The sequence below is a fragment of the Maylandia zebra genome, linkage group LG20, assembly GCF_041146795.1.
Source record: "Maylandia zebra isolate NMK-2024a linkage group LG20, Mzebra_GT3a, whole genome shotgun sequence".
NCBI lineage: Eukaryota > Metazoa > Chordata > Actinopteri > Cichliformes > Cichlidae > Maylandia > Maylandia zebra.
Genome location: NC_135186.1, coordinates 19,873,274 through 19,901,052, shown reverse-complemented (window position 1 = coordinate 19,901,052; position 27,779 = coordinate 19,873,274). Strand labels below are relative to the sequence as shown.

The following is a 27,779-nucleotide window of genomic DNA, read 5'->3' as shown; positions in this document are numbered from 1 at the left end:
GAGCAGAAAAAAAAGAGAAAAAAATGCATATATCAATCACCTGGATCACCTGCTGAGAAAGAAAAAAGAAAACAAGCAGAAGAGAACAAGAGTAATAGAATAAACAGCATCACAATGATATATGGGAATATGACAGTAAATACTAAATATTAAACATTATTGTGCAGCACATAAGATCAACAGAGCACAGTGTGCTTTGAGGTAGGAGCCAAAAAGGGTGTAGTTTGTGGGTGTGATCACCCGTGTGTACACGTGTGAGCATGGACGCGCTTGTTTTTTTTTAAAAGGTTCCTCCATGTAATGATCTGCTAGAGGGTGTGGGGGGGCCACAGCCCCGTCCTCCAGGGCATGAAACGGGTATGGAGGAGATCAAAACTCCAGACATCCAGAGGCCCCCAGAACACAAGAGACCAAGGAAGACCAACAGAGGGGCAGCCGCGCCACTGTCCCAGAAAGAGCTGAGGAGAGTCCCAGATGAGGGCTCACTCAGCAGCCGCGGAGCAGAAGCCAGGGGGAGTTGCAGTGACGCGCCCGTGAGCTCCGCCGGCAGCCAGCCGTGCCCGAGTGACCGAGCCCCAGGCCGAGAGGCCGGGGGGCACCCCACCTCCGAAGTGGCCCGAGCGAGCCCCAGGCTCCAGGCCCCAATAAGCGGCCCCCAAGGAGTGAGCCGGTGTGTACCTGGACGCCCATCCCCGGACACAAAGAACCACCAACGCACCGATGTCTGAGGGAGTCCGCCACTGGATTCTTCACTCGCAGACTGTTTCAGTTTCAGGTTCAAGTCAGTTTCTCAGTTTGTTACTAATACATTTTCTGTACTGAGTTCAGGTAAAAAGAAACATTATTCTCAACTAGAAAAATTTGCATTTCCTGCGAAAATGCTGTGTGAATGCTGTAAAGCTGAAGCTGTCTGCTGAAAACAGCTGAAAATAGCTGAAGAAGCTGAAGTCAGTATTTGAAAAGTAGTTGAACTTGTAATCATTTTGCTTAAGCATAACAACTTAGCAAAAATGTAATCACTTGGCAGAAATAGTACAACATAGCAGAAGTATTGTAATCAAGCAGAAATGTTAATATTTAGCACACATATAACAACTTGGAAGAAGTGGTGTAACAGTATAACTTAATATACAGTAGTATAATAGTATAACGTAGTAGAAATGTCAGTCAATAGGGATGGGTATCGTTAAGGTTTTATCCGATACCAGTACCAAACTGGTACTTTTGAAACGGTGCCGGTGCTTAAACGGTGCTCAAACCGGTGCTTAAAGAATGGAGAACACAAAATTGGTCCAAAAACCTCTCACGTTCAGCTGGTTTTTTTTTGTAAAATAATAACAATGTTAGCCTTTTCTGCAGCTATAGGGCATATATGGTATCACTCTTAAGGTGTTCATATTATACAAGTATTGATAAAATGCATGATAAACTTTCTTGGCTTTCTGTACAAGCTAAATTATACTATGGCTTACTTGTATTTTTAAAGAAAGCAATACTGGTAAACACACCACACTTTTTTTATGCTCAGTTGCAGTATCCAGATGAAATACATAATCATGCCACACGATTTTCAACTAACCACAATTTAGTAACTCCTCGAGTTAAAAGTAACTTTTTGAAAAACACTGTTATATTTAGAGCACCTTTTCAATGGAATAAGTTGCCTTATGCAATTAGAGAATTGGCTTCTATTCATAATTTTAAAAATCACCTAAAAGCCTATTTAGGCAGTTTTTAATTTATTTGTAAAAATTGTAGAGGGTAATGTCACTTGTAATGGAAATTGTGTATTTTGTTCGAGTGTTTTGTTTTGGGTTTTTTTTTTGGTTTGTTTTAATATAATTTTTAATATTCACGTGTTTACATTTTCAGAATTGTAAAACCTTATTGTGGATGTAAGAGCCAAATTATGTGGACAATTTGCATCCAACTCATTGTGTATCATTTTATTTGGTGGTATTTGATGGTTTGGGCCCCAGGAAGACTAGCAACCACTGTTGTGGAAGCTAATGGGGTTCCTTATAAATAAACAAATAAACAAATAAACTCTTGGCTGGAAGCAGTGCTTAAACAGTGGAAAAAACACAAACTTTGTCCAAAAACCTCTCATGTTTAGCTGTTTTCCACTTTTCTTTGGTCATTTTAGCCTTTTTGGCCAGGGTGAAGGGAGTATCTGCCATCAAACAAGAAGACAGCCGCATGTAACTACGACGGTGTTTGCTAGTTCACCTTACAGGCGTTAATTTAATAACGTGTTTAGCCTTATCAATGTAAATTACATACAAACAACATTAAGCTACTCACGCAGAGAAGAACAGCAGCTGCTGCATCATCATCTGTCATCATTTCTGCTACACTGGCAGGGCTAGGGGCCAGGACTCTACTCTTCGTGTTTTTGGGGGATGTTGCTAACTCCGGTCCGATAACAGGCAACACACCCGCAGTAGATGCGCTCGGTGTGAGGTCTCGCAGCAAGCTATCAAATACGGCGCATTTTTCGGCTTTTAAAAAAAACGCTTTTATTGGATTTGAGGTGTTACTTCCTTTGACTGTATCACAGTATCAGCTTAAAGCACTTGTTGCAGGCTGCTGAGTTTGCATATTTTGCTGTGAAGTACAGCCAGACTTTGACCGCTTTGCCTTGGGCATTTTTAATCTGTAGCTCTGCTCTAAAAGAACGTACGTACCTGGCCCCGCCTACTATCCTCGGAAACGTAAAATGATTGGCTAGAATCTAAAGTGTATCACAGCTCAGGAAAAAACGCACCGAAATAAAGCACCGAAATGTGCGCTACTTTTTGGTCTGGTTACTACCGTTTATGTTTATGTCAGAACCGGTACCCATCCCTACCAGTCAATGAGTCTGAACTCTGAATCCACCAAACAGAGAGGCTGTGTACTTTTTCCTGCCCAAACAGCTGCACCTGCTGCAGCCCTTACACACTCAGACAAAGAGAGACACAAGCTTTCTGCAGTGTATTTCTGCAGAGGATTCCCCTCGAACAAATGGCAGATACACAAGGGTAAGGCAAAAATGACATGCCTAACAATGTTTACAAATATGGACACACCCACACAGAAATGCAGTGACACATAACCTACATCCAGAATGCAATGTTTACAAACATGGATGCAAACATAAACACAGACGTACAAACATACACAGACAGGGGCACAAAGAGACACACACAGAGCATGGAGTGTCCTGCGTGTGTCTATGCCAGTCAACCAGTCTGAAAATGCTCAATTTGAATCCACCAATGAAATGCTGCCCCCGAAGAATAAAAATTGGATCTCTCTCTCTCACACACACACACACAAATCAAATCAAATCAAAATTTATTTATATAGCACATTTTTAAGACCGAAGTACACCAAAGTGCTTTCCATTAAAATCGCAGTACAAATAAAATCACAATAAAATATAAATTACAAATATATAAAATATAAGATAATTACATAATCTAAATACAGAGCCAGATGTAAATTACCCTAATTTGCCTTAAATGCTAGATCAAACAAATACGTTTTTAAACGTGATTTAAAAGACTGAATGGAATCTGACGCGCGAATATGAAGAGGGAGAGTATTCCATAGCCTGGGTGCAGCAACGGCAAAGGCACGGTCTCCTCTGGTCTTCAGCCGAGACCTAGGTTGCACCAAGAGCAGTTGGCCCGATGATCTTAGTGCTCTCTGAGGGCTGTACAGACAGAGGAGATCAGCTAAGTAGTCAGGTGCCATATTGTTCAAAATTTTATAAGTAAACAATAGAATTTTAAAATCAATTCGATATCTGATAGGAAGCCAGTGTAAATTTTTCAGAACAGGGGTGATAGAGTCAAACTTTCTAGTGCCGGTCAAGAGACGTGCTGCGGCATTCTGGACCAGCTGCAGACGCTGCAGAAGGGAAGATTGTAGACCCAAGTAGAGAGAATTACAATAGTCCAGTCTTGACATAATGAAAGCATGAATGAGTTTCTCCATATCTTTGTGTGGTATGTAGGGTTTAGCCTTAGAGATTAGGCGTAGTACACACACACACACACACACACACACACACACACACACACACACAGCAGATATTCTGAAAATATTCTGTTTTTTTCATTTGAGATTGTTGAGTTTAGACATTTAAAATACATAATTCCACTCTTCCAGTGATTTAAAGAATATGAGCTATTAATATTCATTCAGATGTATTCTAGTTCTAGATTTTCTTTTGCCATTAGACAGTTTTTCTTATGTACATTTTCAAGCTGTTCAGCTAGTTTCCAAGTTCTTCTGTGTGAATTTCAGTTCTGTGCTTTGGCTGTCAGGTGAATGTTTCGCTGTATTTCAGCCCATTGAACATGTTTTTTACCAAAGATATCAGCAATTATCAAAATTCAACTCAAACTATTCAGCTATTAGCATTCACACTGCATTTTCTACAGGAAATGCATTTTATATACCAGTTTCAGTTACTGTTGTTCATATGTTAACAGAATAAGTTCAAATTGTATTAAAAATAATACCATCAATATGTTATGTTTACCCGACTACACCTACTGGACTATAAATATTTTGAGAACCATAAGAGACTCTTACAAAAGTTTGAAAGAAAAAAATCTTTAATATAGATGAAGACTCATGTAGAAATAAGAATGAGTTTATAAAGTTTGATTTCTGTCATGGTGTGTTGTGACAGGTATAGTCGGACCCAAACATAGGACTCTTATGTGGAATGAAACTTAAATTGGCAGCTTTTATTGCGGAAAAATATTTTCATTAGGGATAAATGTCACACACACACACACACACACCCATTCTCTGCGGCCCATTCTCTCACCCCCGTTCTCTGCGGCCTGCTGGAGCGGGGGGGCTAGGAGGAGGAGTTGGCCGTCCGACTGCGTTCTGGAGTGTGGGGCCTCCCTGCTGCTGCGGAGTCGGGGCGGTCTGCCTCTCCCCACCGCAGGGAAAGAGTAACACCACCTGGGTCTGGGTGCAGTTCCCCCCTCCAGGGGCAAGGGTACCTAGACCCGGTTCGTAGAGTACGCTTGGGGAGTGTGATCGTGTGTACAGCGTCTCTTTATGTCTGTCTCCACGTTGGTTGAGTGTGGAGTAAGTGCATATGAGAGCATGAGGGTGGGAATGGATGTTTGTGTCTGTGTGTGCCTGTATGTCTGTGTCTATATGTCAGGTTGGGTATCAGACGCCACCTCTCTGGGGACATCTCAGGCCCTCCAAGGTTTGGAGGCCTATCTCCACCCACCACCACTTCCCCTGCCAGTGGCGGACTCCCTCAGGTGTCGGTGCGTTGGTGGTTCTTTGTGTCTGGGGGTGGGCGTCCGGGTACACACCGGCTCACTCCTTGGCGGCCGCTTATCGGGGCCTGGAGCCTGGGGCTCGCTCGGGCCACTTCGGGGGTGGGGTGCCCCCGGCCTCTCGGCCTGGGGCTCGGTCACTCAGGCGCAGCTGGCTGCCGGCGGAGCTCACGGGCGCGTCACTGCAACTCCCCCTGGCTTCTGCTCCGCGGCTGCTGAGTGAGCCCTCATCTGGGACTCTCCTCAGCTCTTACTGGGACAGTGGCGCGGCTGCCCCTCTGTTGGTCTTCCTTGGTCTCTTGTGTTCTGGGGGCCTCTGGATGTCTGGAGTTTTGATCTCCTCCATACCTGCTTCATACCCTGGAGGACGGGGCTGTGGCTCCCCACACTCCCTAGCAGATCGTTACATGGAGAAACCTTTGGAATGCAAGCATGCTGATCCACACAGGTATGCACACAGGTGTACACACGGGTATTCACAGACGCGGACTACAGCTTTCTTGGCTGCTGCCTCAAAGCACATTCTGCACTGTCTATCTTGCGTGCTGCACAATATCGTTTATTATTTAGTATCTACTGATATCTACTGCTAGCTAGTTTATTGTGATGGTGCCGTTTTTTTTTTATTATGTTGCTCTTTGTTGTTTGCTTTCTCTTCTGTTTTTTTTCTCCATACAGGTGACCCAGGTGTTTGTTTGTTTTTTTCTTTCTTCCCCCCCTTCTCACCGTCTCTTCTCCCCTTTGGTTTTCTTTCTCTCCCTCTCTTTCTTTCATTCTTTCTCCCTGTCCTATCCCCCAGTCATGTCTGTCCCGTTTGTAGCAACTGTAAATAAAATAAATTCATAATTATAATAAAGGTCAATCAAATGGACCAATATGGCAAGGCCATGATGATCCACTTGGTAAAATAAATCTGCTTGGCATCTTTCTTGGCCTTAAGACAACAATTCTGATGGCTAAAGATCCAAACGGGACATTAAAAAAAAAAAAAAAAAAGGGATAAATGTCACAAAAAACAAACCAAAAACTCAAAACTCATATAGAAACTCAACTGGAATCAAGAACTAAGAAACAAGAACTAGGAAAACAAATCAGGAACTATGAACAAAAATTAAGTAAAGAACACGAAGGGGAAAAAAACACCCAGCCCACTGAAAACTAAAGAAACCCCCAAAACATGAACAACAATCATCAAGGAACATACTATTTACATATTTACAGTTACTGGAACACCAATACTGGGCCGCAGACTCAGTACGGTGACAATTTCAGTTTCAATGTCAGTCAGTGTCTTTTGGTCTGCAACAACAGCAGAACAGACTTTTAAGTCTTTTGAAGAAGCCCTTCTTCTTCTTCTTCTTCTTCTTGATCTGAAGGTCTTTGGACTTCATACTGGATTCAGGTTCAGGAAAAGGTTCTTCACAGGGAACATCAGGAACTGGCCCAATTTCCGAACGAGATCCTTTGATCTTATGATCTTCGCCTTCAATACTGGATTTGGACTCAGCATAGGGTTCCTCACAGGGAATGTCAGCCACTGGCACACTTTCTGAAAGAGCTCCTTCGGCTGGTGGAACATTTGCCATTGAAAGACCGTCAGAGGAGCGTTCTTCATTTGTGCTCTGTAGAAAAACATTATAAGAGTTATCTTTTAAACATATTCAAAGCATCATTTAAATATTGAAACACTGTAGCTGGACTGTTAACCCTATAACCGCCTTTGTATCATACATGAGTTTCTGGGAGCTCTATCATCACAAACAGACTTTCAGGTGTGACAGCAACGCACTGCTCTCTGAGTGTCTCCCTGTTTTTCTCCACCAAAAGATCTCTCAGATCTTCAGCAGTGAGGTTAGGTGGAATTCGATCTTCCTGCTGAAGTCTGAGAAACTCCGTCATAATCGCAATCTAAAAATAAAAGGAGACATCTAATCACCACCACTCTCAGGTCCTCAGAAATTACCTGATATTTTCTGTCAGCTTTGGTTTGCATGAGTCCTGTAGCCTGGAAGATGCCAGCAGATCTTTGAAGCTGTTTCATAAATCGGTGTGTTGAACAACACCTGTCAAAGAAATAGCAATTTAGTCATTGTTACTTAAAATGATTCTCAGTTTGTCAACTTTTAAAACTACAACAAATTCTTCAAATTATTGAATGCAGTAAAAACAAAAATGGTCACATACCCTGATTGGTTTATAGATTCCTTGACTTGATTCCATTTAGACGTTTTCAAATCACAGTCAGGAAGAAAAACTTTTAAATGCTCTCCAACGATGGCGTACGGGGAGATCTCGACCTGAAAATGCTCTCAGCTCGGTGGTCTCGCACAGATGAGCTCTTTTGACAGTCTGATATTTATTTATGAATGCAGAATTTCTTGAACAGTCACCATGGAAACTTGATGCAGCTTCATGTTATTAAATTAAAAGTGTATTTTGCACTACATTGCACTAAACTTAATTTATCATATAAGTAAATAAAGTGTGGGTTAGGTCACTCCTGTGAAAAGAGCCACACAAACTGATGAATCAGAAAAGACAAAGTCAACCTACAACCTTTTCATATTATGTGCCTGCTTATCTCCATTACTGTAGATGGGAACTTATGCAGTAAAACAATGGCTTACAAAACAGTGGACATGTTTTCTTAGTTACTCATATTTGCAAAGGCCACATTCGTCATGTTTCACAGGAGTTCGGGAGTGACCGATGAAAGTGATGCTACATTAAAGTCTGTCCCTGGGCTGGTTGTTTGCTGCTCTATGAGTTCAGCAGGAGGAGGTGAACCCACAGCTGGGAGCGGTTCCCTAGTGGGTGGGATGATCATACTTCAGGTTCAATATTGTACTTATGTTCATCCTGGTCTGAAACTGGTCAGAAGAACTGACTTCAGTTTTGAAAATTCAATACTAGTCCCACATTATAAAAGGTAACCCCAAACAGTCTACAACGGTTGTTTTCTGTCCACCAAAGCAAATTTGATTGAAGAGGTTTTTGTAACTTCACTCCTCCAAAAAGCAAACAAAAAGATTAAGATTTATTGAACGATCATCAGAATTACCAGAGCTAAAGTAGATCGGTTTATGCACTTGAATTAGGAGGGATAAGAAAAGTGACTGAATTGACTGCAATCTGCAATCTACTGACATCTAATGGTGAGATTTATACACGTGATAACTGATAGGTTATCACGTGTACAAATGAACCTATTCGTTGGAATGTTCAAGACAATTTAACCACACAGCAAAGCAAGACACGAGTAGGCAAAGTTCTTTATGTTTCTCATGCACGGGAGAGAACTGGACAAACGCTGTTCCTTCGCTTGACCCCAGTTGCTCTCGTCCGCTCCCCCCGCAACACTACTCTTTATTGAGGTTACATGAGTATGCATAGGTTCATTAACATATGACGTATACATACAAACAAAGAGTACACTCTAAGAAATGACACACTGATGTTGGTAGCATTATGTAAATGCTTCATGTTAAAACTAATGCCACCAATTGATTTTTAACTTTAAATACAAGTATGTTGTTTTGAATTTAATTAACAAGATAATATTTCAATACAACAAAATGCAGTAAATTAAATCCAATGTAAAAAGTTCATTTAAAATGAAGAGCACTTTAATTTAAAGAGGATTGTCCTAATAGGCTCTCCGTACTTCTGAGTTTGCACATGTGCAGTGTGGAAGTTTGATCATCCGCCATTTTCAACTGAGACTTGCATATGCTTAGCATCCTGGATAGAATCCATCGCCATCTGAGGATTATTTGGTAAGTACAACAATTTAAGGATGACAAATTTGATTAATGTATACTAACTGATACACATCTGACACTTTCGGGAATACTTTTGCATTTTTTTTTAAACAAATGATGCCTGGCAAATTTTTTAACACTCTAGCTCAGGGCTGCCCAATCCCAGTCCTCGAGAGCTACTATCCTGCAGCTTTTAGATGCATCCCTACTCCAACACAGCTGAATCAAATGGTTTGATTACCTCTTCAGCATGCCATCATGTTTGGCAAAGGCCTGATAACAAGCCATTCATTTGATTCAGGTGTGTGGGAACAAGGATGCATCTAAAAGCTGCAGGACGGTAGCTCTCGAGGACCGGGACTGGGCACCCCTGCTCTAGCTTGTATACCTCTCACACATGTTAGAAGTATGAAAACATTTAACAAATATTGTTGAACCTGCTTCGGTGTAATTTTCCAAAATCTTTTGCGATTCTTGTTAAGATGAGACTTGCCTACTAAGACCGACAGTTTTAAAATTACTCCCAACATCTACCGCACCTGCTCCCTGACATCAGTAATGACCACTGGGAGCGCCAGCGATCCTGTAGTTTGAAGAATGAAATGAATGTGTAGTGTATTTTAGAAATGTGCATCAATTAAGTTGCTACATTGTTTGAAAGAATTCGACTCCATGTTGATTTCTGGTTTAGTGTCAGAAATCTTCACTGAAGAAGCTTCACTTTTCTTTCCAAGCTCCTCAGACTGCGATGACCTGGATGACTGTGAACCTTCACAGACTTATTGTTATCCACAAAATGTCATGATAGGATTTTAAGTCCATATTGCCCAGTTCTAATCTTCTATTTAATTTTAATATTTTTAGGGGCACAATTATTAAATATATTGTTGAACAATCTAGAATTGATTAAAGCAAAAATGAAAGCTTTCACGTAATGTCAAAATTGAAAAGCTTCGATTTTTGGGTTCATATATTTGTTAATCTGACACAGAGGAGTCAGTGCCTTACCAATCATGAACCTCACTGCACATCACTGATGTGAGTTATGAAACATTGCTTAATCACATATCTGCTATGTGTTAATATTTTTGACTTTCTTTTGTAAAGAGGTTGAAAGGAACCAAAATAGGAAACTTCTCTCATATTGAGTTCTTATCTCCACCAGAATCCCAGCGTTGATGTTTGACAGGAATGCATTCTGAAAGCTGTCTGTGTCTACTTAAATGAAAAGCCAGATGACCTGTTCAAGGAATTCTTGGTAAGTTAAAAAAGGAAAACGATCAGTTATTTTCCTTTTTTAAATTTGGGATTGGAAATGGAAGGTGGACTTACTTGTCCATATGTATATGTACGCAATTAACTTATCTTTTTTTAAATTTTTATTTAAAGGATGTGGATCTTGGTGCAAGCAGAGAAACAGAGCAGCTGACTTTGGGAGTCTATGTTGTCAGACATGAGAGCAAACTCTGCAGATACACCTGAGGACATTGCTGTCATCATAGAAGGATGCACTGTGCTGCAAGCTCTTAGTGATGTGGCAAAGGGTTGTGCCCTCCGGCTTTGACTAATCTATAGTCTAAATCTGAGCTACCCAAAGCACCTGAAATACACATTTGAATTTCTTCAGAAGGTGCTGATGGAGTTGGATGGGAACAACCTATCCATGAAGGTGCAGGTTCTGAAAAACAAACTGCTTGAGTGAAACAGCCTGCAGTGAACTATAGAGGACACTGAACTTTAAGGTTCTCGAACCCTTCTCCTTGCACTTCATAAACTGTTCAGTTTGAATTGCCACAAGAACTTCTGCAAGGCCTTTCACTTTTCTGCGTTCTTTGTTCTTGAACCTTTACCAACATCCAACTACACTGAAAAAGACTGCTCCTAACTTTGGACTTCAGTTTAAGTTTTGAAGCAAAGGTTATTTTTCTAAATATGGACAAAAATGACACAAAAGTAATTTCTACCTGCTGTTTGCAGGGCTGTATTGTGGGATTTTCATTGTAGCCCAATCAAGTTTAAATTAAGTCATGTTAATGTTAAAAATGTTGGAATCACAACACTTTCCAGTTTTAATCATTTCAGTTTAACATGACATTCTGTATCTTGTCTTCCTGCACCTAAAATGCACTTGAATATATGTAAAGATTGTTTGGGGGAAAAGATCTAGAAGCATTTGAATTGCTCAAAGTGTGCTTCAACAAGTTTTACACAAAGTGTTATTAAAGTTAGGTTAACTGAATAAACTTGTGTTCGATTTATTTAATTTACAAACTTAAATAGACTAAGTTGCAATTCTGTTAAAGTGATTTAATCCTATAGTTTCAGTAGAGCGTGTTTTGGGTGAGTAGATTTATCAGATTTACTTAAAATTTGTTGTTCAAATTAAATATATCATACATTTTATATTTCACTAACCCAGTTGTGTGGAACCGGTTGACATAACTGGGTGGAGTAAATACAACATGTTATTTCTCAAAGTAAGTACAGCTTGTTTTGGTTGAGTAGGTTTTATTTAGTCTTCTCAATTTAAATCAACAAGGTTAGTTATATCAACATTATGATATTCAGCTAATACAACATGATTCTTTTGATTTGCATTTAATTATCCAAATCTTATCAGATGTACTTAAAATTTCTTGTTCAAATTAAATGTATCATACATTTTATATTTCACTAACCCAGTTGTGTGGAACCGGTTGACATAACCGGGTGGAGTAAATACAACATTTTATTTCTTAGAGTGTACCTTGTCTGTGCGTTGTATAAGTGTGTGTGTGTGTGTGTGTGTGTGTGTGTGTGTGTGTGTGTGTGTGTGTGTGTGTGTGTGTGTGTGTGTGTGTGGGGTCAGAATGTGAACCCATAAACGACTTCCCTAAACCTGCTGGTCTGGAAGTCCAGCAGTTCATCTAAACAAAAGGCACTTATACTAAAACAGATATAGATGTGTTTGCTATACCATATATCAGTAAGAGAAGATATAACCTCTCTCATGACATTAAGCTGTGTGTGTGCATGCCAGAACACTCTGGAATGCACACAAATTCTTTGCAGACTACTAAGGATCAAACCCCTATCAATATGCCATTGATTATAAACTCTAAGCATATATGAGTAAATATTTCTAAGCATAAATGACAATCAACAATATAATCCTGACAATAATCCATCCATCCATTCGCTTCTGCTTATCCTTTTCAGGGTCGCGGGGGGCGCTGGAGCCTATCCCACCTGACAATAATTTTAATGATAATTGAAAATAGGCCAGGAACTGCACTGCTTCAGTCTGAGCCTGTTCAGTCAGCACAAACAGTCTGTGTAATATGTGAATAATACTAAATATGACTTTTCCTTCCTTTTCCATAAAAAGGGATGTCTCCTGTGCTCACTGCAGTTAAAGTAGTGTTACTAGAAATATTAAGACAAAAATGGCAGTAATACTTTTTAAAAGCCCTATTGACTAAAATCAGGTAACTTAGGTACATTTGCTCAACTGCTCATTAAGACAAATAGCTAATCAGCCAGTCACATGACTGGAAATCGATGCATTTACAGTAGGCATGCAGACCTAATCATGATGACCCTCCAAAGGTCAAACTTACTACCTTTAGGTGACTGAATGACATAAGACAGCAACATTCAGGTATTTGTAATGTTTCTGTGACCTCTATCTCTGTGTTTGATCATCAGTCTGCAAAGGCAATGTGTTTTTTGGTACTCTGAAAAATTTACACATGTACTCTGCATACTGCAACAGAGCACTGATCTTTCCTGCCATTTCACATTTGTTGTGCTCAGAATGCAATATAAGATTTTCCATTTATAACATTCCTGATAACATTTACATTTACAATAATTGTTTACACAGCAGTGGAGAGTAGACTTTATCAAAGTAGATGTCTTTCTGAAAGTGCTGTAACTAAGTTTAAGAACATAATCCACCCACTGTTATCATCTTCAATGCCCTGTACCAACATACAGCAGAGCAGCTATCTGAATACTACTCCAACAGAGTCAAAGGAGCTTGCAAAGAAAAGCGTCTGGACTTCTTTAAGTTGCTTGAAGACGTTTCACCTCTCATCCGAGAAGCTTCTTCAGTTCTAAGGTCAAATGGTGGAGAGTCCCAGATATAAACCTAGTGGGAGTGACCTCCCACTAGGTTTTTCTGGATGACTGAGAACCTTCACAGACATACTCCAACAGAGGTCGATTATCTTGTTAATAATTTTACCCCCTCACTACGTACGACTCTGGATACTGTAGCTCCGATGAAAACTAAGGTCTCAAATCAGAAGTACCTGACTCTGTGGTATAATTCTCAAACACGTAGCCTAAAGCAGAGGACTCTTAAGCTGGAGAGGAAATGGCGTGTCACAAATTTAGAAGATCATCATTTAGCCTGGAGAAATAGTTTGTTGCTTTATAAGAAAGCCCTCCGTAAAGCCAAAACATCTTACTATTCGTCACTGATTGAAGAAAATAACAACCCTAGGTTTCTCTTCAGCACTGTAGCCAGGCTGACAAAAAGTCAGAGCTCTATTGAGCCAACCATCCCTTTAACGTTAACTAGTAATGACTTCATGAACTTCTTCGCAAATAAAAATCTTATCATTAGAGAAAAAATTACCAATAATCATCCCACAGATGTAATATTATCTACAGCTACTGTTAGTACCATTGATGTTAAGTTAGACTCTTTTTCTCCAATTGATCTTTCTGAGTTAACTTCAATAATTACTTCCTCCAAACCATCAACATGTCTTTTAGACCCCATTCCTACAAAACTGCTCGAAGAAGTCCTGCCATTAATTAATTCTTCGATCTTAAATATGATCAACCTATCTCTAATAATCGGCTACGTACCACAGGCCTTCAAGGTGGTTGTAGTCAAACCTTTACTCAAAAAGCATCTCTAGACCCAGCAGTGTTAGCTAATTATATGCCAATCTCCAACCTTCCTTTCATATCAAAAATCCTTGAAAGAGTAGTTGTCAAACAGCTCTCATCTGCAGAGGAATGGTTTATTTGAAGACTTTCAGTCAAATTTCCAAACTCATCATAGTACAACAATCACATTAGTGAAGGTTACAAATGATCTTCTTATGGCCTCTGACAGTGGACTCATCTCTGTGCTGGTCCTGCTAGACCTTAGTGCAGCATTCGATACTGTTGACCATAATATCCTATTAGAGCGATTAGAACATGCTCAATCAATCAATCAATCAATCAATCAATCAATCAATCAATCAATCAATCAATCAATCAATCAATCAATCAATCAATCAATCAATTAATCAATCAATCAATCAATTAATCAAAGCTTTATTCGCCACATGCAGGTTGCCCTGCAGTGAAATGGGAACCCCTACCCCCCCCCCCCCCCCCCCCCGACCTTACAGACACAACACAGACATTACATGGGGATACAAGTCGGAGATCGGTAGCGTTACAGAAAAACACTGAAATATACACAACAATGGGAAAGTACAAGAGGAAAAAAAGAGACCTCTACTCATGCTGTGCTTCCATGGTAGGACAGCATGAGAACAGGAAACAAAAAAACTCCCCTGCACAAAAAGCACATAAATGTCCACAGCACAACTTTGTGAAAGACATGACAAGCCACAGGATTGGGTAGGGGGGTGAGGAGTAATACAAAGCGAACACAGCAGCCGCCCTGCACAGCGCGGCACACAGACCCACCATGTTCCCCCGCAGGAAACAAGCATCGAAGGCATTTGTGTGTGCGTGTCCAGAGTTCAGCTGAGACAGTGTCCTCCCCCCTATCAGGCTAAGTAAACAGTCTGCCAGCCAACCCAGGTGGCCTTGCATGGGGTGGGAAGAATAGTCAACACACAGTCGTTATCTGGGAGTTTTTGTTCGGCTCCAGCCTTGGGCCCGCAGCTGGCGCCTAGGTATCCGCGTGTTGATGTTGTTGATTTTTCTTTTATGCGAGCAGCTCAGGAGAATTTCAAAGCTGTTCTTTAACACTCCGACACTGGTCTCTATATCTCCCGTTGGAGAACCGCGAGCCTCCCCATGATGGTATCAAACTTCCGTTCCGTGGTGTTGTCATTCTTTTAATTCTGAGACCCCACAACTGCAGTGAGCCGTTCTGCGATGTGATCCAACTTTCGCTCAAGGGTGTCATTTTGAGCAGGCCTCTCTTTGATGTATCCCAATATACTCTCAATGGTGTTATTTTGAGTCTTCATGGCAGCTGTAAGCGTCTCCAAGGTGTTAGCCATGCTGCTTTCGTTGTGAGAAGTCGCGCCTCGTCCCATCGTTTCAATCCCAGCGGGCAGCCTTGGGGGGGTTTGAACAGCCGGTTCCGCTCTCTTAATTCTCCGATAAGCCAGGGCCAAGACAGCTCCGATCAGCAAGAACCCTGTTATCATGGTTCCGAATAGGTAGATATCTTCAGCGTCCTTGATCGACAGTCCCACCAGGCACATGACCCTCCATTTCTGCCACCCGTCCATCGTGTATCCGGCAGGGAAAGTCCCTCCAGGGCACTCGGGCTCTCCCGAGCCCAGACTTCTCGTTGAGAAAAGGGTGTCAATAGCATTCAGAGACCAGTTGATCAAATCCACAATTCTCTTTTAGGTTTTAGAGAACGACAGTGAGAGACTGTTCGAGGGAAAGTAATACACACGAGACAGGACAAGGACACAAGAGGCTAAGCAGGGAAGATAAGCGGAAGGAGGAGAGGAGAAAAAGTGCGACCGCCTTCGACGAGAGCCAAACATGCTGTAGGTATTACAGGTACCGTGCTGCAGTGGTTTGTATCATATCTATCTAATAGACTCCAATTTCAAGGTTCAAGGTTCTTTATTTGTCACATGCATAGTTATACAAGCATAACACACAGTGAACTGAGGTTAATTATGGAGTTCCACAGGGTTCAGTGCTAGGACCAATTCTGTTTACACTATACATGCCTCCCCTATGCAGCATCATTAGAAGACACAGCATGAATTTTCACTGCTATGCAGATGACACCCAGCTCTATCTATTAAGCCAGATAACACACACCAATTAGTTAAACTGCAGGAATGTCTTAAAGACATAAAGACCTGGATGGCTGCTAACTTTCTGCTTCTTAATTCAGATAAAACTGAGGTTATTGTACTCGGCCATGAAATATGGTATCTAACCAGATTCTTACTCTGGATGGCATTACCTTGGCCTCCAGTAATGCTGTGAGGAACCTTGGAGTCATTTTTGACCAGGACATGTCCTTCAACGCACATATTAAACAAATATGTAAGACTGCGTTCTTCCATATGCGCAACATCTCTAAAGTTAGAAATATCCTGTCTCAGAGTGACGCTGAAAAACTAGTTCATGCATTTATTACTTCCAGGTTGGACTACTGCAATTCATTATTATCAGGATGTCCTGAAAACTCCCTGAAAAGCCTTCAGTTAATCCAAAATGCTGCAGCAAGAGTACTGACAGGGACTAGAAAGAGAGAGCATATTTTTCTTGTCTTCATTGGCTCCCTGTTAATTTGAATCAAGAAAATCCTACTTATTACATGTGAGTGCTCAAATGATCAGGCCCCATTTTATAATAAAGACCTATTAGTACTGCATAGAGATGGACCGATCCGATATTACGTATCGGTATCGGTCCGATACTGACCTAAATTACTGGATCGGATATCGGAGAAAAATAAAAAATGTAATCCGATCCATTAAATATCACGAAAGCACCTCACAAAACTTGCAACACGCCGTAACTCACCTCAGAACGTTAGCACGTCGGAGCAGTATGCATCACGTGACAGAGCGGCTGTGGCATGCGGGACCTGTCGGTGGTCTGGATAGCATGTGGAGCTTCGCTAGCAACCCGGCATTTCATCTCCGACAAAGTTATCCCCGAGAGAAGTAAAGCAAGTGTGTAAGTCCATCTCTGAATGTTTGTAAAGCATTCCTGCGTTAAGCTTACCAAACGATATATGGAGCGACTGCCTCTTCTGGCTGCTACTTCAATCATGAAACTGCTTAATGATCAGCTGATCGGCTTTTCTGTCGCCAGTCCGTGTCTCTGGTTTGTTTTTGGCCCACTTTGCACCAGAAAGAGGAAACCAGCGGCTGAACAACAGCAGCACGTTTAAGCTTGATCAGCTGTTGTTAGAATTTATTTATTATTACTTTCTACTCAAGGATCTTTTTCTACGTAGCTGACGGCTGGTAACTGTGCAGGGGCGGATCTAGCAAAGTTGAGCCAGGGGGGCCGATAGGGCATTAACAGGGAAAAGGGGGCACAAAGACATACTTTTCTTTCTTATTCTCATTTAAAATGTCTAGCTTTTAATAAATAATTATCCGAATCTTACACCCAAAGTTTTAATTTGATGTAAAATGAATAGAAGTCAATTACTGTATATAGTAACTATTAAGTCTAATATATATACCCTAGTAAGCTATAGTACTTTTTCCTTTGGGAAGGTACCATCTGTGCAGTCTGCAATTTTGTTGAAGAAAGATGTTGAATCTATTTAATATTTCTTGAAAAATAATTGATTTCTGTGCATTTTTTTTTCCACACTGCATCAAATTAAGGTTGATTACGTTGATTAAGCATTATGAGGTGGAGTGTGAGGGGTGGTTCCCTATTTTTTATTTATTTATTTTTGTTGTTGCTGGGAGTTGGAACCCTATTAGTTAGGTTGCTTAATATTTACGCTAAGTACTCTTTAAAATACCAGAATAGGGAGGATGGTGTAGGTTTAAGTTTATTAGATTGATCAGTATTGCTGAACTATGAAATATTTTTTTTTTGCATATAGGTATAACAGAATAGCTTTAGTGTAGTTGTTGTTTTAAACTTGAGTATGAACTTATACAAAATGCAGCAAGATATTAAAAAAAAACAGTTTTGTTGATTAAAAAACACTATATCGGATTCATATCGGTATCGGCAGATATCCAAATTTATGATATCGGTATCGGACATAAAAAAGTGGTATCGTGCCATCTCTAGTACTGCATCAGCCCAACAGAGAACTTTGCTCTCACACTGCTGGATTACTTGTGGTGATAGGGTATTTAGAAGTAGAATGGGAGGCAGAGCCTTCAGCTTTCAGACACCCCTCTACTTTTACAATTGGTCTTAAAATAGTTAGGGCTGGATCAGCTTTCTGGGAATCCTCCTTTACTTATGTTGCATTAGGCTGCTTGGGGCTTCCATGATGCACTGAGTGTTTTTTTTTTTTCACTAACCCATTTTACTCGCTATGTGTTTAGATACCATGCTGCATTTAATCATTAGTTATTATTAGTCTCTGTCTCTCTTCCACTGTGTCTTTTGTCCTGTCTTCCTCCCATCACTTCCAACCAGTACCTCCCTGAGACTAGTTCTGCCAGAGATTTCTTCCTGATAAAACAGAGTTTTTCCTTTTTCTCCTTCATCTGATTGTTGGTGTTTTCTCTGTATTATAGTGGAGTCTTTACCTTATAACATAAAGGGTCTTGAGGTGGCAGTTGTTGTGATTTGGAGCTATATGGATAATATAGAATTGAACCAAAATGAAGGAGAACTCCAACCATGGTGTGTTGTTCAGCAGTTTGTCCACCAGATGGCTCTCTGCAACCTCCCAGCAGACATCCATACTTTCCAACTCTACAACAGGTTTTTGGGACGCCACAGACATAACAAGCAGCTGATGAGCGCACAACTACATCCAACAAATGTTAGTGGGTGGCTGTAGCTCAGGTGGTGGAGCAGGTCACCTACTAACCAGAAGGTTGGTGGTTTGATCCCAGTCTGCATGTCAAATATCCTTGGGTAACAGAATGAATGTGTGTGAGTGTTAGACAGAAAGCACTTAGTAACAACCTAGAGAAAAGTGCTTTAAATGTGTGAATTAGGCAAGTTGTGTAGAGTGCTCAGAGTACAAATGCACTAAATAAGAACCAGTCCATTTAAGGAAAGTTATTTAATATTTGTTTTTGTATGTAGAAAAAAAAAATCAGTTAATATTTCACAGATTGTAGTAAAACATTAACATGTGTTAATAGACCTCTCTGCATTGAATCGTACTTGTTATTAACCTCTGTCTCTCTTCCACAGCATGTCTTTATCCTGTTTTCCTTCTCTCACCCCAACCGGTCACAGCAGATGGCCCCGCCCCTCCCTGAACCTGGTTCTGCCGGAGGTTTCTTCCTGTTAAAAGGGAGTTTTTCCTTCCCACTGTCGCCAAAGTGCTTGCTGATAGGGGGTCATATGGTTGTTGGGTTTTTTCTCAGAATGTATTATAGTAGGATCTTCCTTACAATATAAAGCGCCTTGAGGCGACTGTTGTTGTAATTTGGCACTGTATAAGTAAAATTGAATTGAATTGAATTGATTTTTAGTATATGCACATAATCAGTCAAAAGCCAAGCTGAGGCAGTAAGTTTTAAGTTTGTTTAAACATTTCAGCACTTCTGGCTGCTCTCAGGGCCTCCAGCAGACAGTTCTAGAAGCTCAGGATAAAAGCTTAAAGCTGCCTCTAAGGCTTTTTCTTCTTTATGTTGGAATGTGGAGCAGATTTGTGCTAGAGCCAAACAGGTTCAGATGTGAGCAAAATGTATTTTGGTGATAGACCCCACATAACAGGTTTAACGGTTGATCGGTCAAGTCCAAAACAAAGTTAACGATATGAATTTAAGAAGAAGAATAGAGAGCGACAAACACGTCAGTTGTTTGCTCTCTTTTTTAACCTTGACAGTATGTTGTGTCCAGGTGTGGATGACTTTTGAGGACATCATGGCGATCGGGGCGGGGCGATCGTGGCTCAAGAGTTGGGAGTTCGCCTTGTAATTGGAAGGTTGCCGGTTCGAGCCCCGGCTTGGACAGTCTCGGTCGTTGTGTCCTTGGGCAAGACACTTCACCCATTGCCTACTGGTGGTGGTCAGAGGGCCCGGTGGCGCCAGTGTCCAGCAGCCTCGCCTCTGTCAGTGCGCCCCAGGTTGGCTGTGGCTACAATGTAGCTTACCATCACCAGTGTGTGAATGGGTAGATGACTGGATGTGTAAAGTGCTTTGGGGTCCTTAGGGACTAGTAAAGCGCTATACAAATACAGGCCATTTACCATTCAGAGACCCGATCATCTCGGCTCCAAAAGCTGGAGCTGCAGTGAGTTTGAGCGTTATGATGACCCGTGTGACTGTGAGGCTGCTCCTCCAACCCACAGCAGCAGCAAGATAAGTCATTACAAAAAAACTATCAATATGCTTACTCTGAAAACCGCATGTGAAGTCATTTAAAAAGTCTTCACTAAAGAAATAAAGTAGATTTAATATATTTTGGATCACAGAAGGCGCTGTAAAAACAGCATTCATGTTTTATTGTGGTTGGAGTTAAGAATATTTTACAAGTGCAAAATGATGAACTGAAAGAGAGAAACTGCAGAGTTGGTCATAATTCTCTTTATTTTTTTCATTATAGGCAGATTCAACCTTTGTGGAAAAAGTCCAGCAGTGTCAGGATTAGCTTTAAACGATTCATAGTTTTTCAGCCCAAAAATCACTTTGCTAAGGAATAACTACATCTGTTTTAAACTTCTGTGTGAATCAACCCGAGAATGATGAAAAGAGGAAGTGATTTATTTCTGGCAGTCCCTCACCATGTCAGCACTTCTGTCTTCTGCTTTTGTCACCATGTGCTGTAACTTGCTGTTGGACTTTCGCCGCTCAGTGTTTTGAAAAGGGTAAAATGTAACTTGAGTAATTTGACTTGGTTAGTGGGGAGAATTTGTAAAGTTCGGAATATTGAATAAGGAGTTCATCAGCTGGGTCAACACAACACGGAATCTCTTTACTTTGGATAAATAAAGTGGTTTGTGTGAACAGAAGGTAGGTGTCTTAAAACTATATACAAAGGAAATATGAACAATTGCTAGAGACAGATATTATGATTAACTTTCTCTTAGAATATATGCAACAATAAATCTTAATGTTATGCTTTTTTATTAGATTTGTCAGTCCATGTTTTAAGATGTTAAAGTTCATGTGTGTCTGTAGTTTCTTGCCAAGCCAAGTTTAGATCTCAGTTTCACATACATTTCCTTCATTGTAAATGTGTTTCTTTAGAGTGATGGCCCTCTACCCTCACATTAAAGTCACTTTCATTTAGTTAGATATAACAGTTTCCCACATGAACCACAGTCATTTATCTGCCAAATGAAAGGTTTGTGATTTGATCCCTAAAACAAAGTGTTGAAAACATACAAAATAATGCATCATCACTGTGTGTGTGATCCATCGACTGTCTGAATGTGGCTTCTAATATTAAAGAAAATCCCAAATAAATTCAAACTTGTACATTCGCTCAGGATGAATGTATGTAAACTTCTGACAACTACTGTATGTGCAGAAGTATTGATCAGATGTGTATAAAACTTTGCAAAAACATCAATATTGTTAAGTTTATTTAACAAAGACCTAGGCAGCGGTTCATTTTCTGGGTATGTGGGAAACCTACTAACATGTGTCTTTAACTGAACTTCTTGTCGTATTGTGTTGTGTTTATTGATATGAGTTGTCAGGCGTGTCAAAGTTAAACTAATGCTGTGTCTCTGCCTCCTGATGTTCAACTGTCAGCTGCCTGCAGATGTGCCGGGGCTCAAAGACCTTTGTGCTGTCACCAGGAGAGAGCTGGCTTTGTGTATCAGTATGCCTCTTTTTGCCCACATCAGACAGACCTGTGACACTAAGGTAGTGCTAGTCACTTCAGCTGTTTGTCTCTTCCATCTTTGAACAAACTACTTTTTACTCTGACTGTTAATCAGATAATCTTAAATGACTTCAGATAGATATGGTTTTATTTTGCTTTTGCCAGAAATGAAATAAACCCCAATAGTATTTTGATACAATACAAGTGGTTTAATTTTTTCAGATTTGAATTTGAAGTAACCATGGTTACACATCTGTTCTTGTATTCCAGGTTCAGTAATTGATGAAAGCAGCAAGAAACGGTACCAAGGAGGGTTTAGGAAGGAGAAAGTTAGCAATGATTCGCAAAGTGTCATTCCTACAGAGAAAAGACTCTACAGGTATAGAATTGGAGCTGGGATTAATCCTTAAATAATTCATTAATAATTAAAAATGAAAATTATAACGTTCTTTAAAAAGTTTATGGCCTGAGTTGCAAGTTTTCCAAGATTCAAGTCTATGATGTTCATTTTGTAAATAATGGGCCTATTTGAGTCATGATTTAGAGTGTTGCTACCTTGTAACTGATAACTTGCTACCTTATGTACAAACGTCCTCTGTCACAGCCAGCCCATTACCAGTCACTTTTGGATCCAACACCAAGGGTGCCAAACCGAGGGTGCAAACAATAGTTAAAAAAACAGCTGATGTCACCATTACTATTTTTACTTTTGTACAGGGTACGGCAGAAACCTGTCAACATTCTTTTTAACATTTAGCATATAAAATAATAAAAATTATAATTACATGCCTTTGGAAATTCATGTCCGGGGTTCAATTCCCAACCAGGGCTTCTGCATCCGGTAAGGATTCCTAGGCTAGACCCCTCATGCTAATGTACCCTATCTCAGATATGAGTGGGAAAGAGATAGCTGAAGCCAGACAAGAAGCTGACTGCACTCCATGAGCCTCTGACAGCACCAACGAACCAGGTGCTGAAAGGTGAGAGACACCCGGATTGGCTTACTGAAGGTTGGACAGTCCTGATCCCCAGAAGGAACAGCTCCCATCAAATTACCGGCAGAAAACCTGCCTCAATACCACATGGAACCATTGTGGAAGAACAGGCCACTGCACGGTATGTACCCCTGGCAGGAGGTGGCTGACATCCAGAAATCCTACCAGTGGCTGAACAAAGCTGGACTGAAAGACAGCACAGAGGCACTAATCATGGCAGCGCAGGAACAAGCTCTGAGCACAAGATCCATAGAGGTTGGGGTCTATCACACCAGGCAAGACCCCAGGTGCAGGCTGTGTAAAGATGCGCCTGACACAATCCAGCACATAACAGCAGGGTGCAAGATACAAGCAGGCAGGGCTAGTGGCCGGCATACCAAGTGCTAGCAACATCAGAACGGAGGAACATGAAAAGCTGGGGAGGTACCAAGGACTCAGAGAAGAACTTAAGATTTGAAGGATGAAGGCAACAGTGATCCCAGTGGTAATTGGAGCACTTTGTGCAGTGACCAAGTGCAAGTGGCTCCAGCAGATCCCAGGAACAGCATCTGAGATCTCTGTCCAGAGCGCAGTCCTAGGAACAGCTAAGATACTGAGCAGGACCCTCCAGCTTCCAGGCCTCTCGTTAAAGATCCGAGTTTGAAGGATAAAGACCGCCTGCAGGGGCGAGGGGGGAATTTAGAAAAGTGACTACACATGTGTGTATGTAAGTGTGTGAGATTTATAATAATAAAATGCTCTTTATATGAATAACATATTCAGTTACAGTGATGGAAAAGAAGACAGTAGTTAATAAATGAGCCAGGAAAGGCAGTAAATGACTTGTGATGCAAACACTCTCTGGTTGTTTGATTTTGCAGGTGATGGAAAAGATGATGCCGGTTACATAGATGTGTTTTTGTGTGAGGTAAAACACCCTCCACCACAACTCTGCCCCATGCCAGAGGGACTCAGCAGTCAGCAGGTGTGCATGTCAGCATATGTTCACTAATCTGTATTTCTGCTGACTTATTAAAGGCTGCACTGATGAAATTGGATTTTCCTGTGATGCTCTGATGTCAGTTCTCCATATATTGATCACTTTATTAGTTGAATGAACACAACCTAAAATCACCCACATAGGAACATTGTTACTGTTTTCTGTCTTTCACATGAAGTCTGTATTTGATCTTATGGTGGCTGACTATTGTCTACAGCTGAGGACAGAATTAAAACACAACAAGGATTTTTTGGGGAAAATTCCTATGTATTGTGTAGGGGCATTTCTTCACCAGGAGTGATGTATGTTTTAGGCTGCTGTCCATGACACCAACCTAAAACAACTTGGAAGACAAAGCGATGAAACAGTTTTGCTGCTGACTGGTTGATGTTTTCTCTCAAAATCTTCACGTACCCTTCTTTCTTCACGATTCCTTTCACCTTGATGAGATTCATGTCCAGATGCACCAAAACATTTCCACAAATACCCATCACTGTGCTTCATCTTTCCCCAAACATAAGCAGCATCTTTGTGGCCAAAGAGCTCTAGTTCTGTCTTATCTGACTAAAGGATGCACTTCCAGTATGCATAATCTTTCTCCAGGTTGTCCTTGGCATACTTGAGTCTGGCTTGACAGTGTCTCTTCTGCAGAAGTAGAGTTTTTCTTGGCCTGAAATCATGCAGCCCATGTTTATGCAGAATTTAGTGTTTACCTTCTTTTCTTCTTTGGACACATCTCTCACTAGTTTTCTTCCCAGAGTCTTTCAAGTCTTTCGCTTCCTACCTCTACCAGGCTGGTTCTGTACTGTAGGGCTATCTTTGACATTTTTGATACTTCACACTTGGAGACGCTGAGATGATTTTGCATATCCATCTCCTGCTTTGTGAGCATCAACAATTGTTTTTCTCAAGTCTAAGCAGAGTTCTTTTGTTTTTGCCATGAGGCTTTCTCAGGTGACAGCTCAAACCCTGCTGATTTTTTTTTCTAAAATAATTGTTATTGAGTGCAAAAAAACATTTTTTGCTTTAAAAAAAACCTAGTAGATTTAGAAATGCTATGTTGAAAATCCCTTGCTCTCTTTAAACACATAGGGGTCTAGTAATTTAGTCCTCATCCTTTAGTCGTCACCCTGCCAGGTGGGATCAAGACGACGTAGGAGCTCCAAATTAATACCATAGGTGTATCTATTAAAAATCTCAGGCGAGTTTGAATGTCAATGACCTCGATCTTAAGGTCACAATAAGTTTTCTGCTAATCGTATGAATGAAATAATAAGGCATGGTAGATATCATAGATGTGTCATACATGTGTTTAGTTGGAGGCTGAGTTTCAGTGCCAGGTGCTTCTGTGTTATTCCATGACATATTCAACACATAAAAGGAATTCATGCCAAGTAGTGAACTTGTGGTAGCTACTTACAGTAAAACGTTATTATTCTATCAACAACAGATGATTATCCTCAAAAAGACTTTGAAAAAGACCTGATTTCACAACTGTGACCCTAACCTAATGGAGATTTGTGTATGGACTGGTAAATGTATGGCACTTTTCTGCTCTAACTGAGCACTTAAAGTGTTTTTTTTTTACTACAGGTCACATTCATAGTTTTCTAGTTTTCACACACACACACACACACACAGTTGCACAGTTACTGATTGATGCATCAGTAACTGTCACTTGCCCAAGGACATTGCAATAGTGTATTGAGGCAGCTTGGCATATAGTTACCAACTACTCTATGCTACTGAGCCACAGCCACCTACACTTACTGCAAGGTCAAAGTTATTTAAGCATTCTTAACATGATCATGTTTTCTAGGATGTTTAAAACAAATAATTTAACATGAACTACTTCAAATAAATATCAAACAACTGTGGCTGAAGTTTAAGAAATTTTGTCCTCCCTGTTGTTCCATATTTCTGCATTCGTCTTGACTCATCATCTACAACTTTTCTAAAACTGAAACTGTTTGCGCATGTTTTTATTGTTAATATTTACGGTCATTGGTTTGCTGGATCCATTTCACTTATTGGTGCTTCGTTCAGGTTGTCAGACGTCTCATCCTCAGATCCATTGTGCAAAGTGAGAGCAGCTACTTGGACTCTCTCAAACGAATCCTTCAGGTGAGACACGTTTCTCTTCAGGTGTTGTCAGTGTGGAACTCAGTCACGAATTTTATATTTTTTATATTATATCCAAATTTTGCATTTTAATATAAAGGTTAATTATAAATGTTCAGTGTTCATCTGAGCACTTTGGGGAACTCACTCTAAAACTTTAATTACTTTATACTTAAGCAGAAAAAACTTCAGCCATCAGAAATATGACATCCCAATTTCTAATATTTAACATTGTGGGTCATTATTTAGCAGATGAATTCATCATGGATATCAAAATGCAAAGTATACAGTTTAAGCACTGTTTGGGTAACCTAACAGAACCATAACCACAGATATGCAGTATACCAGACTGGTCTGTCTTTGTCCTTCAGGAGTACCAGAAGCCTTTGCTGGAGACACAGTCTGTGATTTTAAACCCAAAGAAGGTGCGTCAGATCTTTCACCGCCTGCACGAGATCTATCAGTGTCACTGCATGTTCCAGATTGCCCTTGCATCCCGCGTGGCCGAGTGGGATCAAAGTGAAAAGATAGGAGACTTGTTTGTGGCTTCGGTCAGTTGACATTTTCTTCCTAATTTCTCTTTTTAATTTCTGTCATCCTTCACCTTTAAGTGAAGTGTCCATCATCACACTACTAAAGTCTCTTTCAAGTCATTTAAACTCCACACAACCTGCTCATAACATCGTTTTTGTAAAGCTGAAGTCTCTGATTCTAAGCCGAGGTAATCTCAGTGATGTATTAGGCATAGGGGTTGTCAGACCATCATGGCTGTGCTATTTCCTGATTTTAGTGACATAATATTATTATCTGATAGATGCCTCTCTGCCTGACAGGCATACTGAAATATAGAAGGTGAAAGCATTTATGGAGCAAGATTGTGGTCAAAAGTTTAATTAATTTGAAAAAGTTATTTGAAAGTGAAATTCTACGTTTTCATGTTTTAAAAGAAAGTGAAAAAAACATAAACTGTTTTATTTTAAATAAACTATTCGTTTTAATGAAAGTATTTTTTTCCAATTTATTTTTAGCTTTAAATTCACTTTTCTTTGTTTCAAATCTCATTTGATCTCATCCAGTTTCAAACCCTTTTTTCAGTTTCCCTAATTTTGTGTTGTGAGCGTGTATCAAAAGGGAGAAGCAGAATGTAGACTAATGACTGACATCTCCTGTTGTCATGGTTAGCACTGTGTGACAGGCAGAGGTCGGACCCAAATGCAGGACGTGTAACACAAAGTGATGAATGAAAGGAGGCAGCTTTACTGCTGTAAAGTTAGAAAAATTGAACATAATGAACACAAGATGATAGACTGTCAAAATAAAACAGGAAACACTCTGAGACACAGACTAAGACACACAGGCTTGACACTGGCGACCAGGGGAGAAACAGACATGAGAAAATAGTCGACTAGGGAGACAGAAAAGGAAGACCTAACACGGACATAGCAGATAAACGAACATGAAGACAAGGGTGACTAAATGAGAAACATGGAACACAGGGGAAGCACAGTAACATACAACTACACACAAAAAAATAAATATAACACAAGGCGAAAACTAAGAGAACCAGAAATACCAGTGATTAAACTAGTAACCTAAACAATGCCAGATAAAGCCTAAGGAACATAGAAACACTGGGTCACAGACCAGGACCATGACAGCTGTGACACTAAAACTAAAAGTCAGTTTAAGGGGATCACTTTTATGCTGTCCCTGGATGCAGCAGTGAGTTTTATGTTAAGAAACTGAGGCTATGCTGTCCACTTTTACTGTCTGACTCTTTAGCAGTAAGTGGCTGTTTGCCTAACTGCACTCAAATGGGGAAAATCCACCCGTTAGCCGTAATGTTCTGTTTTGTAAAGCACTTTATAAATAAGAACAGTCATTTTCAAATAACTTTTTCAAATGAATAAAACTTTTGACCCTGACTTAGCTCCATAGTGAGTCAGTCTGTTAGAGT

General features: G+C 40.4%; 1 protein-coding gene and 1 long non-coding RNA gene across 4 annotated transcripts in view; both read left to right on the top strand.

The window, feature by feature from the left end:
• The first annotated feature begins 8,735 nt into the window (after nucleotides 1–8,735).
• Nucleotides 8,736–11,559, top strand: LOC143414320 (uncharacterized). Of its 2 annotated transcripts, XR_013094849.1 has the most exons (4): nucleotides 8,736–8,759; nucleotides 8,957–9,079; nucleotides 10,230–10,322; nucleotides 10,454–11,559. It is a non-coding gene; the product is annotated as an uncharacterized LOC143414320 (long non-coding RNA). The 2 variants fall into 2 exon arrangements; XR_013094848.1 differs by lacking the exon at nucleotides 8,736–8,759 and having other exon boundaries at nucleotides 8,873–9,079.
• An 8,399-nt stretch (nucleotides 11,560–19,958) lies between these two features.
• The window catches only part of arhgef10lb (Rho guanine nucleotide exchange factor (GEF) 10-like b), a 39,337-nt gene continuing 31,516 nt past the window's right edge, over nucleotides 19,959–27,779 (top strand). Inside the window, exons 1-6 of one of the 2 annotated variants that reach the window (XM_014410376.3) lie at nucleotides 19,959–20,907; nucleotides 21,655–21,768; nucleotides 21,998–22,106; nucleotides 23,583–23,686; nucleotides 25,748–25,825; nucleotides 26,194–26,373. In XM_014410376.3, the coding sequence (XP_014265862.2) occupies nucleotides 22,010–22,106; nucleotides 23,583–23,686; nucleotides 25,748–25,825; nucleotides 26,194–26,373 (459 nt within the window). In that variant the 5' untranslated portion in view covers nucleotides 19,959–20,907; nucleotides 21,655–21,768; nucleotides 21,998–22,009. Of the gene's footprint in view, nucleotides 20,908–21,654; nucleotides 21,769–21,997; nucleotides 22,107–23,207; nucleotides 23,429–23,582; nucleotides 23,687–25,747; nucleotides 25,826–26,193; nucleotides 26,374–27,779 lie in introns of those variants that run through there. The other variant, XM_076878422.1, reaches the window with a different exon arrangement.